General features: G+C 41.5%; 1 protein-coding gene across 3 annotated transcripts in view; it reads left to right on the top strand.

Moving 5' to 3' along the window:
* The window catches only part of LOC117554280 (kelch-like protein 29), a 217,804-nt gene that overhangs the window by 136,666 nt on the left and 53,844 nt on the right, over positions 1 to 27,294 (top strand). For all 3 annotated transcript variants that reach the window (XM_034228635.1, XM_034228637.1, XM_034228638.1), the window contains 4 exons: positions 5,344 to 5,482; positions 12,375 to 12,571; positions 14,522 to 14,634; positions 15,163 to 15,309. In XM_034228635.1, the coding sequence (XP_034084526.1) occupies positions 5,344 to 5,482; positions 12,375 to 12,571; positions 14,522 to 14,634; positions 15,163 to 15,309 (596 nt within the window). The remainder of the gene's footprint in view (positions 1 to 5,343; positions 5,483 to 12,374; positions 12,572 to 14,521; positions 14,635 to 15,162; positions 15,310 to 27,294) is intronic.

The following is a 27,294-nucleotide window of genomic DNA, read 5'->3' on the forward strand; positions in this document are numbered from 1 at the left end:
GACCAGTGTTTAAGATGATGGTGTTTAAACGAATGGCTTTGGGAAAGTGGTTACCTTCTCGCTTTGTTTTGTCCAACAAATAGGACGTGTGCTGCGTCCCTTGCTAGCTTATTGTGTGAACACAAAACAAATATTTTCTAAAAAAATATGAACGTTCAAATACAAGTAAAAGTAATACTCAATTTATTTATGGTGATGAAAAAGGCATAACAAGACATTTATTTTAAAACCCTTAACCATCACCCGAGTATTACAGGTAATTACAAATATTAAATGAATTATTTTGATTTAAACCTTTATATCTTAAATATTGAATACATTTACACAAAGGGTTGTTATGCAGGCAGCAGAGAACTTGTCAATGATTTTCCAAAGATCTTTAGAATTTTACATCCATTTAATTTGAAAATGTTTATATTTCCTGAAAGAAATAAAATGTAAAAAAAAATGGTATTAACAATGTGGACATTTTGATTGATTTTGTTTATTTCAAGCTATTTTATTTGTATCTTTAAGCAGGCCTAATGAGCACATCAAGAGAGCGGACATTAATTATTTGTTTTTAAATCTTTGTTAGCAAGGAATTATTTGATGAAAAAATATTCAACCACTTATATAGAGTAGTACAACAAAATATACAAACACTAAGGTATACGTGTGGTATTAAGGTGTAATTATTTTTAAGAAATGTATCGAAATATGGAGACTCAGACATGAACATTTTATTAAATAGAAATCCAATTACTTTGCCCTTGTTATTATTGTTATTATTATTATAATTATATATATATATATATATATAATAATAAAAACATATCAATTCACAATATTTAAAATGTTCCATAATACCTGCTCCTATGTAACTATGAAAACAGGATTGCATAAGTGGCCTTTTTATACTGACTAAATAAATACTACTTTTATATTAAGTTGGGAATTACATAAAAGCCACAAGGAGCCCATTTTATTCATATATATCATTTATATCTGTTTTAATGCAATGTTGCGCTATTGGCAAGCTACCTCACAAAATCCTTCAGGAATAGTTTTCACTCCAAGTTGTTTTAAACTGTGGTGAAGGGATCTTATGACCTGATTTAAAAAATGCCGTAGCTACACAGGGAAAGAGAAATCAAAAATATCAGTCAGGAGTCAGTCAAGGCATTCTTAAGAATTCCTTGGCATCAGAGCTGCCTTTTGGGCTTATTATACTTTGGACCTGAGGTTGCAGAATAGAGAGATTTAGTTATCCTACCACTTGTGCTGATAGTGAACTTTTGACCATCTCTCCGCCGGCAGAATGGCTGCAGTCAGAAACTGAGAATCCATTTAAAGTGTTAGTCTTTTCAAAGTCAGCAGGGGAGAGCAGCTTTTTCCACATATCCATCCGTCTGCTACTCGGATCATCTCTATATCTTTTTGGATTCTGAGATAAACACTGAACAGTGAAGCCATAATTTTTTTATTGGCATTGTCAATCATTCATTTTTTTCATTTGAATCATGTCGTAAATACATACCATGAGATAAACACACTTAGAATAATATAAAGTATATCTAATTCATATTTATATTTAAGTTGTAATGCTTTTTTTTAAAAGCATCTATTGGTAAAACATGATCATTAAAGACACTTAAATTAAAATGTAAGAAATGGTGATGGATGGTTTGATTATTTGAATTCATTGGCATCATTTGAAGTTGATTTTAATTTTTCATAGAATGCAACACATTTCTTGAAAATATGAATAATAGAAAATGCTTTATGGCTTTTTCGTGTATTTTTGCTATGCAGATAACAAGTCATTTATTATTTATCATATGCGTTGTGGAAGAAGATCCTGCTTTATATCAGTTAAAAATGGTCTCCTCCAAGCTACAAAAAAGCATTATGGCAGAGTTGTATATTGAATTATTGATCAGTTAGCAGTTTGTTCTGGGTAATTAAGTTGTGAGTGTTGGTGGGAATTGATTGTTGAAAGTTTAAAAGAGAACAAGAAGGTCAGGATGAACACATCGGCACCCTTTCTGCTGTGCAACATAGAATAGCATCCAGTCGGATACATTTGTAGACTCTGTTTATTTGTGCTGTAGAGAAGATTTATCAGAAAACAAGAATTAGAAGAGAAATTGTTTGCAAAATTGCTGTTTTTAGCTTAATTCACTACACGGTACTTCACAGGGTGAATCCTCCTTGTACTTGCTCTGATGCAATTAAACAAATATTGTTGAACCTTTTCCTAATTTCTTTTATTTTTTATATCATAATAATAGTTTTGACTATAGTTTTATATTTTAGAAACCATTGAAGAGATATTCTCAGCAAAGGAAAAATGAAATTCAAAGCGGGTCCATTGTAACAAAGGCACGGAACATTTCACTGTGTTTAGCTTTAAAATAGATATGTCAGTTTGCCCTTGACTTGTTCACATACAGACACAGCAGCTCTGGCAAGTAAAAAAATACGGAAAATCATACAAGATTATAAAGATTGTATCTCAAAGGTAATATTTGATATCAACACAAAATGGTGGTTAACAGTAACACACATGTAAAACCCTAAAATGGCTTTTATCCGTTCAGCAACCAATGGTTTGCCGCATCTCCCTTTTTCAGCAGCCTATCAAAGCTCAGCGGGCTACTTGCCACACCTAACAGTAGGGGAAGCATGGTGCGTGCTGATTGGTAGCTGGAAATAGCGCCCTGGGACCCCATTGGCCACGGTGCTCAGATGTTTGACAGTAGAGTTACTAGGCTGAACAGCAGAGTTGGCACTGGTTTCAAACCCCCTATGCAGTGTGTCAACCAATCATAAAGAGCCACAGTGGGGCATTATAACAATAGTGAACGGCTTAGGGGCAGGAAACTACCATTGCACATTTCATCACTGTTTTCAGTCCACAGCAATACTCTCTAATTCCTATCTAAATCCCATGAAACAGACCTTACCAGTATTTTATCCGTCTGTTGCAGAACTTGGCGGTCCTCAAGAGATTCTTTCTTCACTAGTATTGAGACGTTTGGTGTTTCAAAGTCGCTGGGGTCCCATTGAACATGGCTGTGCCTCCCCACACTCCGTGCCAAACCCGAAAATGAGGACGTCATGTGCAGTTTCATGGTCCCCGGGGTTGATGAGTTGTTCTAGGGCGCTCACCGACACACCCCCTAAGAAGCCATAATTAGCTTTTCCATCGGGCATTCAGGTCGGCCTTCACGGCTCCGAGGGAGGCGGCCATTGTTTGCTGACAAGTGGAGGTCCCTTGTCTCCCCCTCTCACTTTTTCTATTCTCGGGGCAAATGGATGGTATGCGGTGTGGCTGATTGGAGGTGAGAGCCATATCGGTCGCTGGAGATTCACTAATGCAAACTCAAAACTACTGTGTATTCACTATTCACAGTCCATGGCCACACAGTAATCAGATAACTGGCCAACTGACAAGCAGCATTGGAGTGGAATGTGGACAGCGGAGAGAGATGGATGAAAGACAAGCCAAATGCCCAGCTCTGTGTGTCTCACTCCCACATTGCAGCCATGCATCCAGCCAAACTACAGCAGTACATATTGCTCAAAATTGCCTCTATTATTTTCCTCCCCATTTGGAATTCAGCATGTTTAATAACCAGGTCATTGCTTTCTGGCCATTAATTCCTCCGTGTGATAACTCTGAAGGATGCGCCACTCAGAGAAAAGGCTTTTACCAAAGCGCGCTTCTGAATGGCACCTTATTTGTCGTGTGTCTTTACACTTTATAATTTTAGCTACCGAATTAATTCAGAGCTGAGCCTCCAGTGTCGGGAGAATGGAAGGAGCTAAATGAGTGCATATTCCAGAAAAATAGAGGGGCAAGTGTCATTCCAGGTTAATTAAATCCCTGCTTTGAGTCTGGCATGAACACAGACCTCTTTCAGGATGATGAAGACAAAGTCCTTTCTTTCAGCTCGGGTGTTGCCGATATAAACACAAGTCTAATGGCTATACCGCTGTGTAAATCACATATCGCTGCCCACACACACACATGCACATCTTACTTGTTACACATAACTGACAACAAATGAGTCTGCTTTGCTATGCTAAAGCAAGAACTGTGAAGGTAGTGTCACGTTTTGAGGAAAATAAATCTGCTGATCAAAAAAGGATTTGCCACCTTTCTTACAGTACCTTAGTCATTTTGCCTCTCATACCGCGGCTGGTGTTTATCTCTCCCCAGCATGAAATATGTGCCTTTTATTCAACGCAGACTACACTTTGTGCCAAATGGATGTTTACTATACCTCCCAGCCTGCAGTCTCTGTTAACCCTAGGAGGCTGGCTCACTCGCTGTGTTCCGCACCATCAAGTCTGTCGCTTATTATTTGAATCTCGTAGTGCTTTCTTTTAGTGGAATTCTCTATAGCAGATTAAAAAAGCTGCACTGTTGGTTATCCCTTTCTAAGGCCGTGGAATAAGTTGCTAGTCTCCCGCTGAATTTCACCCTCAGCGTCCCCTCATTGTTCCTCATTAAGACTCTGAGAAACAAGCGCCCCCCCCCCCCGACCCAACGCTACAGTAAGGCCAGGCCTAACATGATGCGACTACACCACATTAAAAAACTCAGCGTGTTCGTTGGCCTTCGACAGCACATCGGTTTGCTCCGAACATGTTTTCTCTGATTGCGCTCCGTCCCTGTTTTTCAATTATTTCCCCTTTTCTTTTCAGAGAGTAACGCGAGGGCGGGTGCTGGGTATTTTTCTAAGAGAGCGAGAGGCGGGTGTTGGGATTTGGGGATAAGCAGTTGTTTTCTCATTGAGCGACATTTGAAGGTCAATCTTTCGCCGAGTAGGGCACTTGTGAGAAGCCAAATAATTGTATTTCAGTATGAATAATGCATTGACAGTGTCTCTGTTTTCAGACCACATTTCTTTTAGGCGCTTTTTAATCTCATTCAGCTTCCCTTCATTGAAGTTCTAGTGCTGCAGTGTAAAGTCAAATGCAGCTAAACAAGTGTCTTTTCTCACAATAATCCTAGTATTTATCTCATTCCAAGTTCTATGTTAGCCACTGGGTATTGCAAATTCCTCTAAAGAGTATAGAATATGAGAGCTAACTATTTCCTTTTTTTGCATGCGCCCTTTTCTGCTACATTTTTACATCTCATTATGCCTTTTCTCAAGTGTTCAATTTAATCTGTTCATGTAACTTCTTCTCTATCATGTGAATACATATTGTGTTCTACAATCTGCACTTTTCCACATTTTGTTCTGTTTCTCCGTTGTCATGCTATTTGCTCATGTTTGTACAGTATGGAACCGATACAATTTCTAAACCCAAATGTGGCGTTGTCTGTTTCTTTTTCTTGTTCTACAGAGATGTTGAAGGAGTTGAACCAACAGCGCAGAGCGAAAGAGTTTACAGACCTGAAAATTATTGTTGAAGGCAAAGAGTTTGAAGTCCACCAAAATGTTCTAGCTTCCTGCAGCTTGTATTTCAAGGACCTGGTGAAAAGGTTTGCCTTCGCTTTCCCTCCCACCAGCTGTTGATCCAATCTGTTCTTTTCATAGGGCGCATTTGTGTCGCTTTTTCTTTTTTTTCCCTTCCCCTCTCTCTCTTGCAGGTGTGTGAAGACTTTGGTTCCTAACACAGGGCCAGCAGCCATTCCTTCCTCTTCCCGCTCAAATGAATGTATCTGAAAATGGAGAAAAAGGTCAACCCTCGTCATTACCTTTCCTCCCCATGTAGGGCAATTTAACCACATTTCCATTTTAATGAGCAGTGAAAATGTTCCATGACTGGGGATGTTTTGAAACTCACCAAAGGGCCAAAACAAAATAATCATGCATTTTACACTTTGGGTAGTCATTTTCCAAAGCCACACTGTCTTTTGTGGGCAGAGGGATTTTTGTCTCCCTAGCTACTACACAGCTACCTTTATTTTTCTGTTATTAATCCTTGAGTTTTTGCTGCAAAAAATGCCTTTTCATATTTATATTGGTAAGTCTAATAAAAAATAGACGTTTCAGAGTTAAAAACAAAGGACAAAACAAAAGCACATCTGAGACAGCTTACTGAACCACCACTTTCACAGGTTAACAGCATCCTTCACTAATATATTCATTTGAAGTGGATCTAAGTATTCCCCTAGTATTCTGCCCTTCAGACTCCATATTTGTTGTCTTTATGGGTTGTGTGTGTGTGTGTGTGTTGTGTGTGTGTGTGTGTGTGTGTGTGTGTGTGTGTGTGGTGTGTGTGTGGTGTGTGTGTGTGTGTGTGTGTGTGTTGGTGTGTGTGTGTGTGTGTGTGTGTGTGTGTGTGTGTGTGTGTGTGTGTGTGTGTGAGTGTGTGTGTGTGTGTGTGTGTGTGTGTGTGTGTGTGGTGTGTGTGTGTGTGTGTGTGTGTGTGTGTGTGTGTGTGTGTGTGTGTGTGTGTGTGTGTGTGTGTGTGTGTGTGTGTGTGTGTGTGTGTGTGGTGTGTGTGTGTGTGTGTGTGTGTGTGTGTGTGTGTGTGTGTGTTGTGTGTGTGTGTGTGTGTGTGTGTGTGTGTGTGTGTGGGTGTGTGGGTGGGTGGGTGGGTGTGTGGGTGCGCAACTATGTATTTTTTCATTTGCCTTGTTTTCCTGGTTGGGAATACCATAATTCCCTAATGTCCTCATCCTTACTTCAAATCCTTGCAGGTGTTTTCGGGTTGATTGAAAGTTGTTTTGCCGCCTTGGTGTTGTTTGTGTGAGTGTGTGTTTGTTCTTGCTTGCATGACTAGGGATGAAGCGTCGAGCAAAGACAAACAGAAAAGACACACACAGTCGCTAGAGGGAAGCCGGAATGCCTTAGGGAAGTTTGTCTCTTTGCCTCCACTGCGAGCTCATCATAGAGCTGAGAGCTGCTTATCAGTCGGCGCGGCCTCCTCACTCACCAGCGATACACTTGTTTCCCCCTGAATGGGAATGGAGTGAGGTAGACCAGAGAGAGAACAGAGGTAGAAAAGCCACGTCTGTACTAGGGCCACTCATCTCCATGATAGCTACACTCGTTCACACACCATGAATAAAAAAGAGACAGTCTTATTTTAACCTTGACAATAGCAGAGAAGCTTCCTGAGGGACTGAAGTGACTTTGGAGAGAACTGAAGCCCCCATGCTGGTCAGCCTGTCTATCAGATTGTCTCCTCTGCTCCTCTTATCCATGACGAAGCCAAATCATTTATGCATAAGACGGTGGCTCCTGGAAGACACCGGGGCTCCCAAAGGAGCGACTGAATTTACATCAAGCTCGTCCTTATGCCTGCTGCTGCTGCCTAAATTAATAGATTTTTCTTGTTTCATTTGACAGTTTAATGCCGCAAATTCCCATTAATTGGCTAATTAATAGTAAAAACTACTTTGATATATTGTCATTACACTGTCATTTTTTACCAGATAATGTCTAAAATAGAGATCTTCTCATTTGACTGGAGAATATCTAATGAACTTGTTCCGCTAATTGTTTATTTTGTAAGACGTCTTTGGTTTGATGTAGTGAAGTCCGGATCATCAGCATTATGCTAACACGACACCGTCAACTGTGGCTGACGTTGATTCCTCAAGGCATGTGGCACCTTGACTTTATGGAAATTAGAGCTGTGTCAGAAGAGGACTGCGGTGAAAAGTTGACAAGGGAAGGGTATCCAGGGAGCAAAAACAAATGAATAAAAGGGTAGAGCAGGCACAGATTATAGAGATGGAGAGAAGGGGCATTTGTGTGAGGCGTTTGCAGCCAGTCAGAATGTAGCAGGCTCGGTCAGAGAGGAGCACATAGAGCCCAAGGCCTGTCCGCCATTGAGTTACAGCCTCCCATGTGCAGTTCGGGTCACTGTCTCAGTGCAACTGCAATTATGCTGAGGCAACACGTGGCCTGCTCGCTACTGTCCACATCTTTATGAGGTCAAATAAGAGAGAGCGAGGTACTTCATCTCCCTAGATGCTCTGCTCCCCACCCATCTCATTCAGGAGGCATTCACTGCCTTCAGACCCCTGTCAGCTCACTATAAACCGTGTGTGTGTGTGTGTGTGTGTGTGTGTGTGTGTGTGTGTGTGTGTGTGTGTGTGTGTGTGTGTGTGTGTGTGTGTGTGTGTGTGTGTGTGTGTGTGTGTGTGTGTGTGTGTGTGTGTGTGTGTGTGTGTGTGTGTGTGTGTGTGTGTGTGTGTGTGTGTGTGTGTGTGTGTGTGTGTGTGTGTGTGTGTGTGTGTGTGTGTGTGTGTGTGTGTGTGTGTGTGTGTGTGTGTGTGTGTGTGTGTGTGTGTGTGAAGGACGTAATTCTTGTGTTATCCAGGCAGGCTGCCATTACTTAGAGAGAAAGAAGATACTGGAGGGTGAGGGAGTTCACTTCACACTTATATTTCTTGGCGTACACACACAAACCAAGCCAATGGCTCGTTTAGGAAATTAAAGCCTTGATAAGCAAAGACCTAGAATGTTGCGATGCAAAGTAATTGCGAAAATATTGCTTGAGAAATGTTGAGTATTCTTTTAGGGTGATATTCCTTTGACTCCAAATTCTCAAACAAATTCTGAGATTTTTCCATTTTGCTCCACGCTTCTGAATAAAGAGTTAAGGCCCACCTTACAGTAGGTGTTCATTCAACATGCCGTCTTACCCCACGATAGTTGAAGGATATAATGCTGCTTCAGAATGTGCGCGCACGTCTGCCCTCGCCCCCCAACCAAAAGCCTATTACCCTACACTTTTAAGGGCCGATTCACGATGCAGGGAGACAGATCATCTCCGGTAATTCCATGTTATACCCCTCAGGATTTTCCAATGAGTGTGCTCTGCAGGCATTTAATTTATGGCCACTGCATCTCCTGCACCACTGTAATGTAAAAAGCTCCAGAGTCTTTGAGGAGCCCTGACACATGGAACTGTGCCATTTGTTTCTCTCCCCTTCTCCCCCGTCTGTCGACCCATGAGGGCTCTATGTGAGTCAGAGAGTGTTATGACCATGAGATGGGTAGAGAGCTGTGTTAAAGCCCATTAGAGTGTCGGCCCTGTTTGAACATTGCAGCTGAGCCCTGAGTGCTCCGTTCAGCCTGAGGGGGAGCCAGGACACTGGAATATTCCCCTTAAATTTTAATTAGCAACAATGTATTTAAAGAGATAGTCCACTCATTTCAAGCCATATAGACAGACCGGGCGATTCTTTGTCCAAGTGAGGAGATAAATAGACCAAAATGCTGTTACGTCATTCTGTACAACAGAGGTGAATCCACTCATTAGTGCAAGAATGTTCACTGCATTGAACAATGACAATGGCAGTGTTATTTAACCAGTAACAATGAGCCTCATGCAAGAACATTTTGGCGTTATCCTATATCTCTTACTTTTTGTGATCAGAAGTCTGACTCTAAACTGTAAATTGCTGTTTTGCTCGTTCGTAGGTGCGCTTCTTTGAGATTTGATCATTAGCATGTTCCGACTTTCATTCACAAAGATGTTACCCAACAGTAACAATAAGAATGTCACACTGCACAGCTTCACATCCTGCTGTCAGAAATCAGCAGATAACAAATTAGGCACGGTCAGATTAAAAAACATTAAGACAGATTTCAACAGCGTATCATCAGAAATAATTGTCAGGCCCCGATTTGCTGAACTGAATAATCATTTTGCACTTTTTGGATTTTGGTGACTTCAAAAATACATATTCCAATCATCAAAGCATCATAAATCATTGTTAATTATACTTTAAGGAAGAAAGACATATCTGTCGCTGACTCTTTTGAAAGAACGGATTACTTTAGGATTTCATTTGAAAAAAAAAAAAAATTCAAATTAGGAGAACAGTTGTGAATGTGACAAGTGCTCTTAGTTGTTTGTATGTTCGTATACTTGTTTTGCGAGAGGATTAATGTCTGGATAATTCAAAGAATACCTTATCCATTTCCCACACGGACAGAGGTTTAGGCTTTTAAACTCCCCACCTGTCCTTTTTGTCCTTCAGAGCACAAACAGCTCGTTCCAAATATAAACACTGTGTCCTCAATACCACAAAACAAACACAAGCAAACCATAAATCCCAACACTGATAAAGCTACAGCGTTATTGTTTATTTTTATAATTTATTCCTGATTTATGTTGTGACAGAGCATGTAAATGCAAGCCATTTTTAGCTCAGACGGTGTAGGCTTTTCATTTGAATAAGCTTCTATCTGAAACGTATCTTGGCAGCGTATGTACTTCCACAGAATAGATGGTCTTGTCGGGAAAAGCTAAATCTATTCCCTGTAAAATGTAGTTTTTTGGGAGTGTGTGTGTGTGTGTGTGTGTGTGTGTGTGTGTGTGTGTGTGTGTGTGTGTGTGTGTGTGTGTGTGTGTGTGTGTGTGGCCCCCCTCCTCCCTCTCTGCCTTTGCTCACCACCGTGTTGACAGTCTCTGCTGGGTTTAAGACTTCCTCTTGAATAAGTGGTGCATTTTTCACAAACAAATGTCTTTGCCTGAGTGTGCCCATCTTTTTTCCCCCTCCTCGCCCTATCTCTCCGCCTCTGTCTCTCCTGTCCTCCCTGCCGCCCGCTTTCACGATTTAAATTCAAGTCTGCAATCAGACGCAGCATAAATATCCACCTCTTTTAAGAAGCTCTGGGAAAGTCATTTCCATAACATGAGTGCTCAGACAAAACAAACTGCCACTCGAGCTGGTTCCTATTGCACTAATTGAGCAGGTTGATGAGCATGCTCTTCTTTTATTTTTAGCTCTGCCCCCCCCCCCCCCCCCCCTCTTTTCTTCCCCACCTCCCTCCATCAGTTTAACCCTGAATGACCCCTTCCCTTCTTTCTGTCTTACCACCTGCCCCCACTGCAGGGCTTTGTGCGGAAAAAGGGCAATAACACTATGTGGCTTTTTGCTTTGCAGGAGGAAAATGAGTACCTACTTTGGTTTTTCCAGCCAATGTCCATCCAGAGACAAATGCCATTGTCTTTTTCATTTTATTTTTGGATGTCCTTCTCCCCTCTCTCCTCCTGAGTACGCTTTAAAGGACGACTAATGTCTCAGTTCATACACTACAGGCTACTGATGATTATTGCAGCGGGGACAAAGGCTTTGTTTAGGTGTGATGGTGGATTTTTTTTCGGGGGTGGGCAGGGATATCTCTTATTTAAAAGACCAAGGCACAGTCATGGAACAACCCAAACCCTCCCTCGGAAGGATGGCTGCTGGCTCCCTGTGGAAGAACCGTCTCGCCCTGCCTCCCTCCCTTTTACTTCCTTCTCATCGCCCCCCCCACCCCCAAACTGTCTTTTCTCATCTTCACTATAACCATTTCCTCTACCTGTCTCATCTTGTTTGTTTTGCTGTCTGTGTCCCACTAAAAGCTGACTGTTTGTCATGATTTCTACTCTGACAAACTGGCTCCAACAGAAAAGGAAAAAAGACAAACACACACACACAGAAACAGGCCATGACTGACACAAGCAAACAGCCTCCATCCATCTTAATGTAGGCTACTTTTCATATTGTTGATGCCCGTAGCCGCAGGAGGAGAGACGTAGTAGTGGGGGAATTCGTTCTGCCGGGCTTTGATTCCATTTATTTTGCCCTTGAGTGGATTATTGTTTCACATGGGACATTAGACATGGGTGGTGAGGTGTTATTCGACGCTCTCATACCTCTCTGGGGGGATCCTGCATGTGAACTAATCTCTGCCATTTGATCCCGGTGAAGTCACAACGTGGCTGAAATCCTCCTCGCCCATCTCAGGCTCTGCATTACGCAGGGATATCATATTCTATTTAATTTGCTCATCCAAGCCCTCCCTGGCGCCTCTTACACCACGCCAGTAGGAGTGGATACTCTGCTCCTGATACCCATTACGCACACGGCAGCAGTGTAAGCTCACAAACAGCGAGAGGGCCCAGCACCACATGCTTTAACCAACATACCTTACATTCTGTCTTATGTCCCTGTACGAACTGTGCCGTCACTTTCTTTCTCTCTGTTTTCCGTCTAATAGCTCATAATGTACCCTGCCATGTATGCATGTTCACCACTTCAAAACTATGCATACATGAAAACCCACATGTGATAAGCATGCCTGTTGAAACCAAGCAATAACTTTTGTTTGCCTAATCCTTGTTCAGAGAGTTAATTTTGTTTCAGATGCAGCAATATAGTTGCAAATCTGCTAGCCCCCATAGAAACATAGAAACCATCCAAAGTTCTGTTTCTGTCCCTTTTCTCAATTTAAGTTATCTTATCGTGTAATGATTCTCTTATTTTTTTCTTCCCACTCTTGTACTGGCCCAGGTGTATTTTGGTTGTTGTATGTAGCATATCTTTGTCCCTATCCCCATTTTTTTTTTTTGTATCTCCCTTTGCCTTTTCTCCAAGAATATCCCTAACTCTGCTCTCTCCACCATAATTGCTTGATCAGGTCATCGGGGGAGACGAGGAGCGGGGAGACTCTAGAGCTGACCATGAGCAACATCAGCGCCGACGTGCTGGAGCTGCTGCTGGAGTTTGTGTACACCGGTTCGCTGGTCATCGACTCTGCCAACGCCAAGACGCTGCTTGAGGCTGCCAACAAGTTCCAGTTCAACACCTTCTGTAAAGTCTGTGTCTCCTTCCTAGGTAGGAACAGCTCAGTGTGTGTTTGATGCTGATATCATCAAGTGTGCAAGCTTATAACATCAGATATTCCGACGTGACCTTTCCTTGTACATGCAGTAACTAAAGCCTTGTATATTTTCACATGTTGTCATACTTCATCACTATGCACAACCTTGTGCCGTCTTATGCAGAAGCTAAATGTCCTCCCTGACTGGCACGTCACGCCCCTGTTTGTCATGTTTGCAAAGCCCGCAGTCGTGCGAGAATTCAGCCCGCTAACGCTCTCAGTTGGGCACGGTGCCTCTGATCTCCTCCCAGTGGGCAAGACCAAGCACAGGGGCAGATTTATAAAAAGGTCAGGGAACAATTGTCACTTAAATGTCAAATCCTCTGGCCTGAACCACGAGAGAATCGAAAAATAGCAAAAGAGATTGATACCTAGACAAGGTATGGAAAGTGGAGCAAAACAGAGAAGGGGCTTTCAGGAGCCCAAGGGGTCACATGAAACACAAATGGCATGTTCCAGATTGTATAGGGTAACCAACCAAAGAGGCGGCCAAAAAAGCTACAAATGTCAGGCTTTGCATTCCATTTTACGAATTGTTTTGAATGTCGGTAACACAAGGGAAGTGCATGTTAGCAAAAAGGTCAACGGCAGGAAAAGAGTGAAAAGAAAGAAAAAGAGAACCAGCAGCCGTCATTATTGATTTGTTTCTCTCAATTTGGGCGAGAAAAAAGGGGGGTCGGGGGGGAAAACAGGGAAACCATTTGTAGACTGCATTGCCAGTGAGATGTCAATTCATTCTTCCTTGACAAGATTCATGACATTTCAGCACGTTACAAGGGGAGCAAATACAGGCGAGAGAGTGTGTCCTTGAGCGAAGAGAAATTGATACTGTGTCAGATATTATTGAAGTTTGTAACAAATACACCGAAGAGAAATAGCATCTCCTCGACCTAGTTATAACACTTTTATTCACTGAACTTCCGAAAATAAAAACACAGTCAACTGATTGTTTGCCTACTACTCTGGAGAAATCCTGCCTGTTTTATTATCTGAAAATGTTAAAGAAACATGCCCTACATTTCAACTGTGTGCAGTGAAATAAGTCTTTGCTGAAATGACATAACAGAGAGACATTTAAAAACAGTCTTTTTTGTTTTGTCCCTAACCCCCTAGTTGATGAACCGTGAAGCCAACTTGATTTGGTCTTTGGTTTGGCTGGTGTTAAGCTTTGATTTAGCAGATGTTAGATGACCTTTATGGGCTGATATTTGTTTAGGAAAGACTCTCAGTCTGACTTCAATGATAAGGCCTGGCATGGCTTCCCTTTTGATGGCTATTATTTAATCAGGCCTCTTTCATTGGCCGCTGACCCAGTTCATCCACATGTTTGCCTGTGTGCACTACACTGCCAACACATTCCCCTCTCTTGTGATAAATGGCGATGTGTGTTAAAAACCTCAAATTACCGACACACCACCTTGAACACCACACCCTCACAAGAGACTGCAGAAGGTAGTGTTAACCTTCTCCCGTTAGCCTTCCTTTAAGGCTACTTTCATATATCCCCAGCTCTGTGTGTGTGTGTGTGTGTGTGTGTGTGTGTGTGTGTAATAGTAGACCCTGAGATCTGACAGGAGTTCTTTAAAGTGGTCCAGCTAATCCCAAATCCCACTTCCTGCTTTTCTCCACCTGCTGCCTGGGCTGTGAGCGATCGATGCCCCTCGTTGTTTGTCCCCGGAGCTGTTTTGAGTTATTAGACTTGTTCTCCCTCTGTCTCAGGAAGATATACACGATCTGTGCTACCTGATGCCTGCTTTTTCTGTCTTTGCTTTCTACGTCTCTGCTCTTTTTAAGGATGTCTAAATGATGTTTTTCTCCATCCTAATCAACCTGCCTGTGTCTTTGTTTGTTTCTTGTTTTTGTTTCTCTGTCTGTCTCTTTTCAACCTTGTTTATCGACTCCAGAAAAACAGCTGACTGCAGCTAATTGTCTTGGAGTGCTGGCCATGGCTGAAGCTATGACTTGCACGGAGCTCCATAACATGGCCAAAGCTTTTGCACTGCAGAACTTCCCTGAGGTGGGTAGAGATTTTGCATCTTTCAGTCTAAGAAAGGATTCCTGAGGAAGATACATGCTGGATCCAAAATAATAAATGTACTAAAATAAATACAATTATGAAGAAACAGAAATTAAATCAACTTGAAATAATTACAATCATTCATTATATAGATATAATGCCTATAGCAATCAATACATGAATACATTACTTAGCTTTATTTAACAGCTTTTTGATAAAAAATGTAGCACATTTTTAAACCGCACAAGAGAAAGTTAAATAGATTCACTAAGGACAGAACGATTTGCTCCGCTGCACAGTACACGTAGAAAATATGTTGCTTTTCTAACCTCAGCATCATATCTAATGCCTCTGCAAGTGTATTCATTAGCCATCACAGAAGAAAACACAAATAATAATTCTAGTTAACCTTCAACTTGGGAGCTGTATGCAGCTATTTGTCAAGAACCTTTTACGGAGTGTCAAAGGGCCTGAAGCTAATTAAAGGATCCCATTTTGAGTTTGACTAGTTTCTTCCTTCCTGTTCAGGTGGCAGGAAAGGAGGAGATTTTGAGCGTGTCCAAGGACGATCTGTTGGCCTACCTATCCAACGACAGCCTGAACACCAAAGCTGAGGAGCTGGTCTACGAGACGGTCATAAAGTGGATCAAACGAGACCCCAACACCAGAGTGCAGGTAATTAAACAGAGGGCTGATGAGTGTGTTTGTGTGTGTCCGACACTACAGTACACTTAACCAAAAGGAGCACACCCTGTATGTGTGTCATGAGATAAAACTCACGTTACAGCATATGTGTGGTGGTTCTATAGAGAGGTACACAGCGTGGAAATCCAGTAAAGTGACTCCCTGTTTTCTATCAGTGGTGTTCATCAATTTATGTGCCTCAGATGCATCCTAACACAGCAGTTGTTCATAATCCCAGGAGTGCTTTGCCCTCAGAATGTGCTCTATTCTTAGTTGCACTTCATTTGTTTGTGAGACAAAGTACCGCATGAGAAAAAAAAACATAATAAAAACACAGACAGCAGCAGTCCTTTACCGTACGCCTAACCGGTGGGATTTATTCTTAGAGGCTGTTAATCATAATCCGAGGTTAAAACCCGCAGAGAGGTATTGACACTCAGGTACAGCAGGTCAAATTTTAACAAACGTGGAATCGATAAGCCTCAAGGTCAGAACGTCAGTCCACATTCGCGAAAAATGTAAATGGCCTGCACTGCATAGGATATCCATCCAACGGGGGGAAACCTCATGTCATGAGATTTTTATGGATTCACTCACGGAACCTATGAATTTAAAGCTGATGATTTTTAAGTATTTTATAGCTGTTTAAAAAGTGGAGGTGAGATTATGATCAGATAAATTACACCGCTCCTTCACAGGAGGAGCCATTCTTTCAGAGTAATGTCTTCTCATCAACCTGCACAAAGGGGAACTGCCTCAGGCAATCAAAGTCACTTTATTGGGAACCATTTTTATGACCCATCCGTTTGTTTTTTTACCTTTTGTATTTAACATTTATCTTTTTAAATGTAGAAATCCATCAGGACTTAAATGTGCTCTAGGGGAAGTTTGAGAATATTTTGTGCAATACAAAGATTAAGCACCAGCCATTGGAAGCAGACGTTTCTATATAGGAGCTGAGACAAAATAACAAGAAATAGAGTGGGATTAGCTTTTATGACATGTTGACTGATAAATCCATGGTGGCTGATGGAAAATTAGACCCGGTGGTCCTGCAAATTCACAGGGAGCCACAACAAGGTCGCTGCACAGTTTTTAGGAGAACATGCGACCCGTGTCATCTGCATCGAAAACCAGCATCCAGTTCGGTCCAGCAATCTCACACTCTAATGGAGAGGTGCAGAGGTGAGTTACTCAGATGAAGTCGAAGAACAGAGAAATGAAACATTCTCCCGGTTGTCTGAACAACTCCACCACACTGGTTCCTGAGACGAGACACCAGGGTCACCCTGTCTCGAAAGAGAGCGGGAGAGGGAGAAAAGGGGGGGTGGTAAGACAGTTGGAGTGAGAGAAAGAATCGGAGCGAGACAGAAGGACAGATTGATTGAGAAACGAGAAAGAAAAACTAAGAAAAGGGATTGGAGAAAAAAGAAGGCCCTGTGTTCTAATCTCATATCCAACAGTTTGTGCCTCTGCGAACAGCCATGACATCCAGGCAGGGGAGATGTGATTGAGCTCTCGGTCAAGCTCAAATCCCCTGCCCATGTGTGACCGAAAAAACAACTCGCAAGCCTTGGGCCTGTGGAGAAGACAAGGGAGGAGTGCGGAGAGAGGATAGTCTGCTTCCATCATGCCACAGGAGTAGGTTATTTGACCCAGAGGGCTGAGTTTACACGCATGGTCCGTCCAGCACAGCTCATCATCCCCCCCGCCCTCGCCTCCGCCCCCACTGTCCGTTTGGAGGCAGCGAGCAGCGAATCACTACCCTCGAACCTGTGACACTTTTTAATGACATGTCAGGGCAGAATGTCACAGCACTGCTCAAGAACTCAGTCATGGAAGGGGAGGGGGGAGAGTCGTAATGCCCTGAGCAAAGTTTATGTGTGTTTGCATTCAACGGAGCGCACGCCAATGTGTGTCTTTGTACGTGCATGTTCTGTGGGTTGTAAGCTGCGGGCTATAGAGTGGAAAAGTGGCATATTGAAGGCGCTGGGTAAATAATATGCAATTTTCTTTCTCCGCTACGCTGTCACTAACATCCGATGGCACCAGGAAACATGGCCCGGACATCGCTTAGAGACATTTTGAGCGTTAATAATGGTTTGCTATGAGAAACAAAACCACTGAGTGAAATAGAAGAGAGAGCGTGTCAGTTTTCCTTGATATGAATATTATTGCAGCTGTTTATATTATATATGTATATATATATATATATTTGACTATATTCATGAAATAGAGACTACAAACCCTTTGGCTGAAATGAAAGATTGATAGACCTTAAACAAATCTACAACAATTCTGATAATCATAAATCTATAAGTAATAGTATAGATATTTTTCGCAATTAGAGAATGTGCTTTCTCGGTTAGAATTACATATGTTAAAAATACTGCCAAGAAATGGTAAGCCTAGCATTTAATGAACAGAGTATTGATCTTGGTAGATGGACTGTACTTACATAGCGCTTTGTCAGGTCTTTATGACCCTCAAAGTGCTTTTACATACTAAGTAATTCACCCGTTCACACCTCATTCATAGAGTACCACTTGCTCTACATTCATACACATTCACACACCTTTGGTGAGCAACTCAGGGTTAAGTATCCTACCCAAGGGTTCATCAACATGTTGAAATTAACTCTGATCAATAAAAAGCAAATAATGTCAATGTCAAATAATCTTAAATCCTTTATTAAAAAAGCTATCAAATGTTTGCTCAGTTGGTCAGCCAGTATAATAGTTAATAATACATATTTATTATTTAAATTATACACACCTCAATGTACTAAAACCTCTTTCATTCATCCTTTATTGATCGTAAGAAGCTACATCTGAGAACTAAATCTACCTCCGCATTCAGCCAGCAAGAAACTGGATCCATAAGTGAAGAGGTGTCTTGTGTCATGTTTTCTCTGTGAAGGTGCTTACAGGGACAGACCTGCCCTTCTTTTCACGCTGCGCTCTTTTGTTGGACGACCACAGACACATGGCTCCAATTATAACAGTCCAGTCTCCTGCCAAACCCTGAATAGGACCGCCATTACGCCTCACTTGAACATATTTCATAAAGGTTCCTATTTTGCCAGGTCTTGCCTGACAAAAGAGCCTGATTAATTGGCTCTTTGGAAAGTGGCCAACTAATGTAACAGCTAAAAAGGACAGTAAATGGTGTGTTTTCATGATTAAAAAGGCCAGCCTTGCCATAAGCAAAGACCTGCTGTCCACTCATCAGAAATAACAATCGCCTGCCCTGACATTTGCGGCTCCCATGCCGTATTGATATGGTTAAAGGTATTACATAAAATCTCCTACTCTAAGTTATTAGATATATTTGGTGAATTTATTACAATTGACTGGTAAAGTGACAAGGTGATTTTCTTTGCTTCCAGTGCTCATTATGAGGGAAAAAGAAAGAACAAATGATGCTATTATTATGTAGAGTATAAAATTATCAAAGGTGTTTAGAGTTTTGGTGGTCCTGATAATTTATTCCGGTAAATTATTCTGACCTACTAATTGACCTTTCCGAAGTTATTGAGTCTATGTAAGTTTGCGGCTTGGCTCAGATCCACCAACGTCAGCAAGATCTCACCTCTATTAACTTCCCGAAGAACCAAGGTTTCAATTAACTGCTGTTTCAATTCAGACAACTCTTTTTTAATCTGTTTAAGCGATCCCGAAGGATTTTGATATCAGTAAATGGAGTGTGCTCCTACCTAAGTGTGTGTGGCAGGGTGCAATCTTACCTTGGAAGCAGGAGAGGAGGGCACAGGTGTCTTTTAAATTATCCCAGTCCAAAAGGTGGGATCAGTTTATTTGAAGAAAAATAGGTCCAAACTAATACAGGGTTTTTACCTTCTCTCTTACAACATTATAATCATCCTAACAAAAAACCGTGCTGTGATCATGTTCAAATGAAACTTTAATTCACAGTCTTACATTTATTACCAAAATGTTTTAATTCCAACTGCCCATTTCAGTTGTGACATTTTAAAATTCTCCTGATAGAATTTAGAGGTATTTCCTCGTAAAAAGACCGGTGACAATAAAAAGCGCATTCAACTTTTTCATTTCACCAACTCAATTCACATCAGTTTCATACCGTTTTTTCCGACACAGACGGCGGATTAACACTCAAAAACCCATACCTGTCCGCAAAATTCGGGGGGCAAGATTTCCCCACAGGTCGCGGTATTTATAATATTCATACACACATCTCTCATCAAATCATTCCACTCAGCCAACAACCAATAAATTCGAGAGATATTTACCCCGTCTGGAAGGACCTTACCGAGAGCTATTAACCCAGCTCTGAAGCACACAGCCTACCGGGAGAGAGTCTACCAGGGGTCAACCCCCCTCTCTCTGTTCTCTCAAAAAACCAGTCCCTTTATGCTAAAAAAACTGGATCGAAAACCCAAAAAACAAACTCCTCCTCTACACGTAATTTGTGAAGAACTGCGCATGTCCTATAATGTACAAGGCTGAACATGCCTCAACATGTTCCATAGCTTTATGACATAAGACTCACTTTCTCATGTTAGTGTGAAAAGGACATGAACTCTCTTTGGCCTCTAATGTTTCTCCCCTTAGTGTGAAGCCCCCCCCCCTCCCTGTGGACTGCTGCCAGAGGAGAGGAAGAAAACTCAACCTAAACAAACCACTTTGTTTTGTTTATACTGTAACTATAGAAAACCTAAAATATGAAGCATTTTCATTGTGGGTTATACAAGAATATAATTGATTATATTTGATTATAACTAACTTTCGTTTTTAAGTATTAAACATACTATGAAAACTCACAACACCCTCTTTTCAAAACGCAAAGTTATCGAAATAGCAACAGAAAAAATTGTAAGCATAGATACATATTCAAAAACCGTCAAGAAGCATTCTCCTTATGGTTTTATACAAGAATATGATTGATCATGTATGATTTATAATTAACTTTCGTTTTTAAGTATTCACTTCATACCATGATCTCAATTAACTTTCGTTTTAAGTATTCACTTCATATGAAGATCTCAACAAAGGACACAAATGCTTTGAGGCTGTGTAGGGATATAAACGTTTCCCTCACTGTTTAACATTTTAATTTACCTTCAAAACCACAAATGGCCCTTTCCACATAGGCATCACTTTTAATCCAGTCAATTTCTTTTTAAGCTCCAAGTTCAAACCAGAAACTTTTCCTCGCCACGCACCCCTAAAGAAAAGGTTAATTGTGTTTTTTCAAGATGAGGAGCTACAGTATGTGCCACAACAAACATCCTTGAAGAGGAAACGGAAGCTTGCAAGCAGAAATGTACGGGTAGGCCATCTTCAGCATGACCTGTGACAAATAGGCACTCTTGAAGAGACGTAGCAAGGCAATGGAGATTGATGCATATTGCAGTCTTTGCTTTTTCTCTGCCTCTCTGCTCTCCAACTCACATGAATACAATCCTGCATGTACACACACACATTGAGAATGCATCGGATGTCACTGTTCATATCCCAGTCCTGTGCTCAAACATTCACACAAGACTAGAAATCATTTGTTGCGGTGCGACTCGCGTATTAGAGCGGATGGGATCTGATGCAAGCCACTGAACTCCGGACCGCGTTCTCATCTGTGTCCTTTGTCGTCCCAGAGTGCGCTCAGTCCTGATGTGTGCAGCCAGTTGAACCACAGTCACCCAACCATGGAGGCTGCATAACCACAGCGAGTCAAAATGTGCCTTATTTCCACTGGGCTGCTCTTAAATAAACACACAAGGGATCCGTGAGCGATACGGCGAATAGAGAACCAACAAATAAAAAAAACTGCAGCGCTATATAATGGAGGGCAAATACATAAGTTGCTACCATCACATCACAAATAATTCAGTGTATTAAGAAACAAGCCAGAAAGTGTTATGTTAATATACAGCCAGCAGCCGTTCTTACAAATATGTTTTGTATTAAATGAGCGGAAGAAAGCTCCTTTCTTTTTTTGTTGAATGAAGTCATGCTGAAAAAAGGCCTCAGAGGAGAACACATTGTACCTGTCAGTAGTTGCTCAGGGCAGCAGTCAGCGTCTGTCGTCCGCTACATCTCTCTCCACCCCCTCTATCCATCCTCCTGGCTCATATGCACACCGAGTCGTGCCGTCACAAAAAACACAAACACGCTCAGGAAAGCATCTCATGAACCAAAATGAAGTGCCATTTACAAGACTGTATTTTATTAATCTATTATGTGTTACCACGCTAAAAGCACATGCGTGTTTCCTCACACAAACCTGCACACTCTGAAAAGGACAGAACGAAGCTGTGGTCATTTCAGCTGAGTGGGTTTGTTAGCACTCTGAGGCTAAACATGGGCACGCGCTCTATTGAACACACATGTGAACCTTTGAGTGTGTGTGTGTGTTGAATTTGTTGTTTATTTCTTAGTTTGTTCATATGCATCTGCATTTTTAGCATTTGCCTGTACATTTTTCACTCTAAAGCAGAAGCTTACTCCTATCTGCTCAGTGCAAAGCAAATAAATATGACCGTTCCTGTGTCACTGAATCGTTTCACACGCACATATGGTAAGAGGCGTTAGTCCTCGCTGACAGTAGTAAAATGAGAAAAGCTCAGTGGACATTTGTCATCCGTGTTAGCGTATGGCGGCTCCCCAGCTGCTTCTCTGCTGCCCCTGGCAGATCTGAGAGGCTCACTGTTAGACACATTATCCCTGCCGCTCACCGGGCTCAACCCATCCACATCCACCCTCCACATAGTGTGTGTGTGTGTGTGTGTGTGTGTGTGTGTGTGTGTGTGTGTGTGTGTGTGTGTGTGTGTGTGTGTGTGTGTGTGTGTGTGTGTGTGTGTGTGTGTGTGTGTGTGTGTGTGTGTGTGTGTGTGTGTGTGTGTGTGTGTGTGGCAGCGAGATAGACCATTAGAGAGGGGAAGTCACAAGGTGTTATCTGGGTTGAATTTCAGAATACAAGTGGAAAAGCATATGGACTCCTCATAAATGATCGTCCGAGGTTAATGGAAGATGGGGGGGATAGCCTGTGTAGGGCGGACTAGCTAAAAGTAGCGTCTCCATATGTCCTCAGACTCCTGTGAGCACTTTCCATATGTTCTACTTGTTGAAAAAGCAACCTCTTTATAAGGAATGTAAAAACATCACGCCATATTTTTCTTTTAGGCACAGTGGGCTCATTAGCCTTTGCAGTATGGACTGTATTTATAAGAATATGCATCCATTAGACGCCATCCTGTTTTGAAAGCACACAAATATGCTTACATGAGTAGGTGAGAAGATGAAAATGACAGGTCACACCAGTCGTCTGGAGGGACAGAGCTTACATTCACTCGGCGTGCCTGAGCCTGTGCATGAGAGAGCGATTGCTCAAGAGGTTGTTGGAGAGGAATGGAGACGGATACACACCGTCTGATGTCATCCGCTGAGTGCAAGCACTGCAATCATTGCTCTGAGTTTCACGAGTACTCTTAAACACCTGCTTAGAATCTCAAACATATAGATAATTAAAATCTAAGCCTTTTATATATCATGCATCAAGTGTATGCAGTCTACACTTAATGTGTGGTTTTGTTCGGTCAGTATTGTAAGAACAGCCATTTCATTTCCCGCTATGACCACTTAAGCCTCAATTCAACAGGAGGGCACACGTTGGGAGAATCTTTGTAATCCCCTGGGTATATCTGCCACGAAAAGAGATTTCATCCGCAAATATAAAGGATGAAAATTATTTTGGCAGCTTGGATGAAAGCCAGGTGGAGAAGATGGAGGAATGAAAGGACTAGACTGTTTAGAGCTGTTTGTATTTCAGTATTTTCCACACAACATTTCAACAAAGGGACTGGAGTAGAGGATTATCATGGTGCAGCTGTGTTGTCGAGAAGGACATGCCTCTGAATTGCTTATCATTTCACTCCGTGTTGTCACTTGCACTTTCTCAAAAAGGTTTTGGAGAGGAAGAGTATACATATAAATCCACAAACTGATTCGCTGCATTGAGGGAGAGATCCAGCTTGGAATTTAAAAGCTGTGCAAAGCAAATCTGGAATTAATCCTCCCTAAGATGATTAAGGAGTGTTTAGCAAGTGAAAAGTGATTGTAAAGATAAAACTTGACACAATTTAAACATTCCTCTTTAAAGGATTACAAATAAACAGTAGGCATCTGACAGTTACACAATTTAACACGTCAATGTTGGTTTTGTTATTCCATGTTTTACCTCGGTTTTATTTTGCTGTCTTTTTGCTTTAATTTATATTTGAGTATCAATCAAACTTGTCTACTTATTATTGACATGTTTTATCTATAATGAGGTTTTATGTTCAGCGAATATTTGCAATTGAAAACGTTCTACTATAGAAGCAAAAAAGGGAAGTTAGTCATTAAAGTAATTAAAGGGGCCGTATTCTGGTTAGTAGGGTTTCCCTTCCCTGTAGTGTTATATAGGTTTTTGTTCATGTAAATGGCCTGCAAAAGATACAATCCTGAAGTTCCACCAGAGACTTTCTCTCCCTCTATGCAGCTAACCAATCAGAGCAGACTGAGCTCTGGTTTCAGACAGAGGATGAAAAAAGGTGCTGCAGCACAGGCAGTATGAGGAAAATAAAGACCCTTTTCAACATTAAAGCATGAAAACATGTCACAGTAGAGGCTCAAAACACAAATATGAAACCTCAGCATAATAGGGCCCCTTTAAAAAATCATGTGTTTCGACAAGGTACCTGCACTGATCGATAGTAGTATTGAATATTAAACAGGCATAAACCTTGATTGTCCACAAGATGAGTCTGCAGTGCAAAGATACAAAAAATGCAATACATTTCCAATAAACTTTCACCAAAAAAAGGTAGTGTACCTCCCCAAAATATAGTCATGTTTTGTTGAACATGCAACAAAACAGTCTTTGTTTCTTTCAAACAAAACCAGAAGATAAACAAGAACCTTTTTGCATTATGTAAAATTCCTTCTTGAGTAGTTCCAACTGGCACGAAGCACGACTACTTTTTTTTTTTTTTTGTATGCAGGGTCTGACACTTTGGATTTTAATTTTAACAGCAAGTGTGCATCTTCACCTCATTTCCATGCCCTATGCATGTGTGGGCGGGAGAGCCAGGAGCGGGAATGGAGGTAGCAACGAAGAGAGAGAGTTGGTTCAAAAGAAATGGGTGAGATAGAGTTGGATAGAATTTCTGATGAAGAGTTAATTATTTATATTTCTCCTAGAAATGGAGTAATGTAACAGTCAGGAATAACTACTCTACACTGAAATAAAGTCATCCTCTCTCTCTCTCTCACACACACACACACACACACATACACACACTAATTTACAAAATATTTGAATTCATGGTTGTTTATTTAATCAGACGTCAGCCCATGTGACTTTACATTGTCTAAATCTTTTTAACCAGATTTTCATTGAATCAATTAACCAACTGGTTCAACAAGTTTGACCTCAAACAGCACATGATTAAAATACAGTACAATCAACCTGCAGCTCCACTGCTAGAGTCTATCCATCTGTCTCTTTCTGTATATACGTGGGTGTGTATTTAGGTGGATATTTACGTGGTAAATACCTTACCTTTTTGCAGGCACCAGATGCTGTCTCTTTGAGGTAGTTTTACTGCCATTTTAAAAATGTTTGGCAAGTGAAGAGAGACCACAACAGATGTGGGTTTGTGTGTAGCTCAGACCCGCAGATGGAACAGTAGCAAGCTTGTCTTTTCTTTACTTCATTTCCCCACAGGTAAAGGAAAGTTAACTTGGTGTGCATGTTGTGTGGATGTGGTTTACAAGGTACCATGACAAAACTGCTAATGAGAACACGTGTGAGCTCAATTGTTAGCTTAGTCTGTCAATCACGCCTCAAACTCTTGACCTGCGCCTCCCAATTCATCCGCTCTCTGAATTCTGCGAGCAGTTTGCTCCTGAGCTCCCAGAAGACCGATTTTCTATACTCTCCTATTCCTAGTCAAGGTCATTAAACGGACAGGGATGCATCTGGGACAGGTCATGACTTTATTGCCTTGTAAAATGGATAAATACGTTCTCCAGCCCACCTGAGCTGCATGTTTTCAAACTGTATAGAAGCAGAATATTTGGGATGCAAACTTCACACCACAGAAGACCACTAACAAATTCCTAGCCCGCCCACCTGCTGTTCTGAATATGAGCAAGATGTCCACAGGCAACCCTAGACATGTTAGCACATTTATTTATGTTGTGCCACTGAGGGCACCACCTGGCTGGAACTGCCCCATATTCAGCTTTAATTTAGCACCGAGGGTCAGTAATGGACCTACTTCAGATGCTGATACATGAATGATCTCATGAGCCAGAACTGACTTTAAATACAGTAAAATGCAGTATGTTCCTCCTTTACTGAAAAAATACATTCTAGTGATTATTTTTCCAATCAAATTTTTTTTCTATCTATGTTATAAACAAATGCAAAAAAGGTTTTGAATACATTCCTCCTTTCCCTAAAATAAAATCTATCTAATCATTAATCAATTTTCTCGAAGGAAGATGTATTTATGTCAGGACGAAGTGATTGTTGTTGTGATACCTATTTTGGCCACGAGAGGCTGCAGTGCACCACACCCATATATTAAATAGGACAAAATAATGTATGTTTTCTCAAGGGGAGTTTAAGCTTAGCACAGATTAAATTACATTTCTAGTAAAAACATGACATGACCATCATTTTACACAGCCTACGAAAACACACTATGTACTTTGGTGTAAGAGTACATGGAGAAATTGTAAACCCAACAAATCAGATATACACAATTGAATACTAAAAAACAATGTCTCACTTGCATCTCGTTTGAAAGAAATATGTCTAGGGGGTGTCTAAAAGCTTTCACTTTAGTGTCAAAATATATTTAAAAAATGTGCCCCCATCCGATTACTGGCATTAATGAAAGATGTCATAAGACAAAAGTCGGTGAGATTAAGGCAGACATGAAGACAATAACTTGCAACTATCGGGGCAAATCTCGCAGTATGGGGGCACTTTAATTGAAAGCAGTATTTTCTCCTCACCTTGTGAATCTTCACTGAAGAATATCTCGGGATGCTACACATGCTTTGACTTTACCTTCTTGCTTTATTAGCGCTGGGAGCGAGTGCTGGTGTTTATGTGCATATTGGGGTGTTTCTTTGATAAAATGTTTAGTACGCCTGTGGAGAGGGGGAAAAGACAGCCCCATCTGCAGGATGCTGTTTTGCTCTTAGGGCTCGCAAAGAGATGTCATCGGCAGATTTCCCTGAGTGCTGTAGATCCATCTCATCCTCTCCTGTTCCTCTCGATTTGTCTTTAGTCTACTTTCCCTATTCTTGTCTTGTCTCATTCTGCTCTTCTTCCTCTTTTCCTTCTCTTCTGTCCTTGCTTGCCTTCTCCCTCTTGTCCTTCCTCCCCCATGCCATTCCCTCCTCTCATTCTTCTTTATCCACCGTCTTATTTCCTCTATTCTGGTCAGAAGCTCTGCAGGACATTGTTAGAAAACAAATGGGACACATGCCAGAGTAAAAAGGCCTCAGGAGGGAGTAGGGGATGCTTAAGCAGAGTGTCAGCTTATTATGTGTTCTCCCCTGAATGATGTTGCTCAGAGTCTGTTGTTTTTGTCGCTGTCCCCTGCACGTCTCGGCCATGTCGCTCTGAGCCGAGGGGTCATCGGGGTCAATCTCCACCCAGCTCTCTGTCGCTCCATCCAAGCTTGTTTACAGCTTTTACTGTCGACATAGATGAGGCTCCCATGGGAGTACAGACGGGCACACAGACATTTATACACACACATGCTGAAAGAAAAATAAATAACATTCGGCAGCAAGAGCTATAGACAAGGTTACCATGGCAACAGGCTGTCCTCCCTCCATGGCTGAACACCTATACATTAGCACACATCAGTGTATGCTGCCCAGCAAAGTTTGCACTCAAAATACTTGTGGTGCCGTAGTTGAGTATTTTAATAAT

The sequence above is a fragment of the Gymnodraco acuticeps genome, unplaced genomic scaffold, assembly GCF_902827175.1.
Source record: "Gymnodraco acuticeps unplaced genomic scaffold, fGymAcu1.1, whole genome shotgun sequence".
Taxonomy (NCBI): domain Eukaryota; kingdom Metazoa; phylum Chordata; class Actinopteri; order Perciformes; family Bathydraconidae; genus Gymnodraco; species Gymnodraco acuticeps.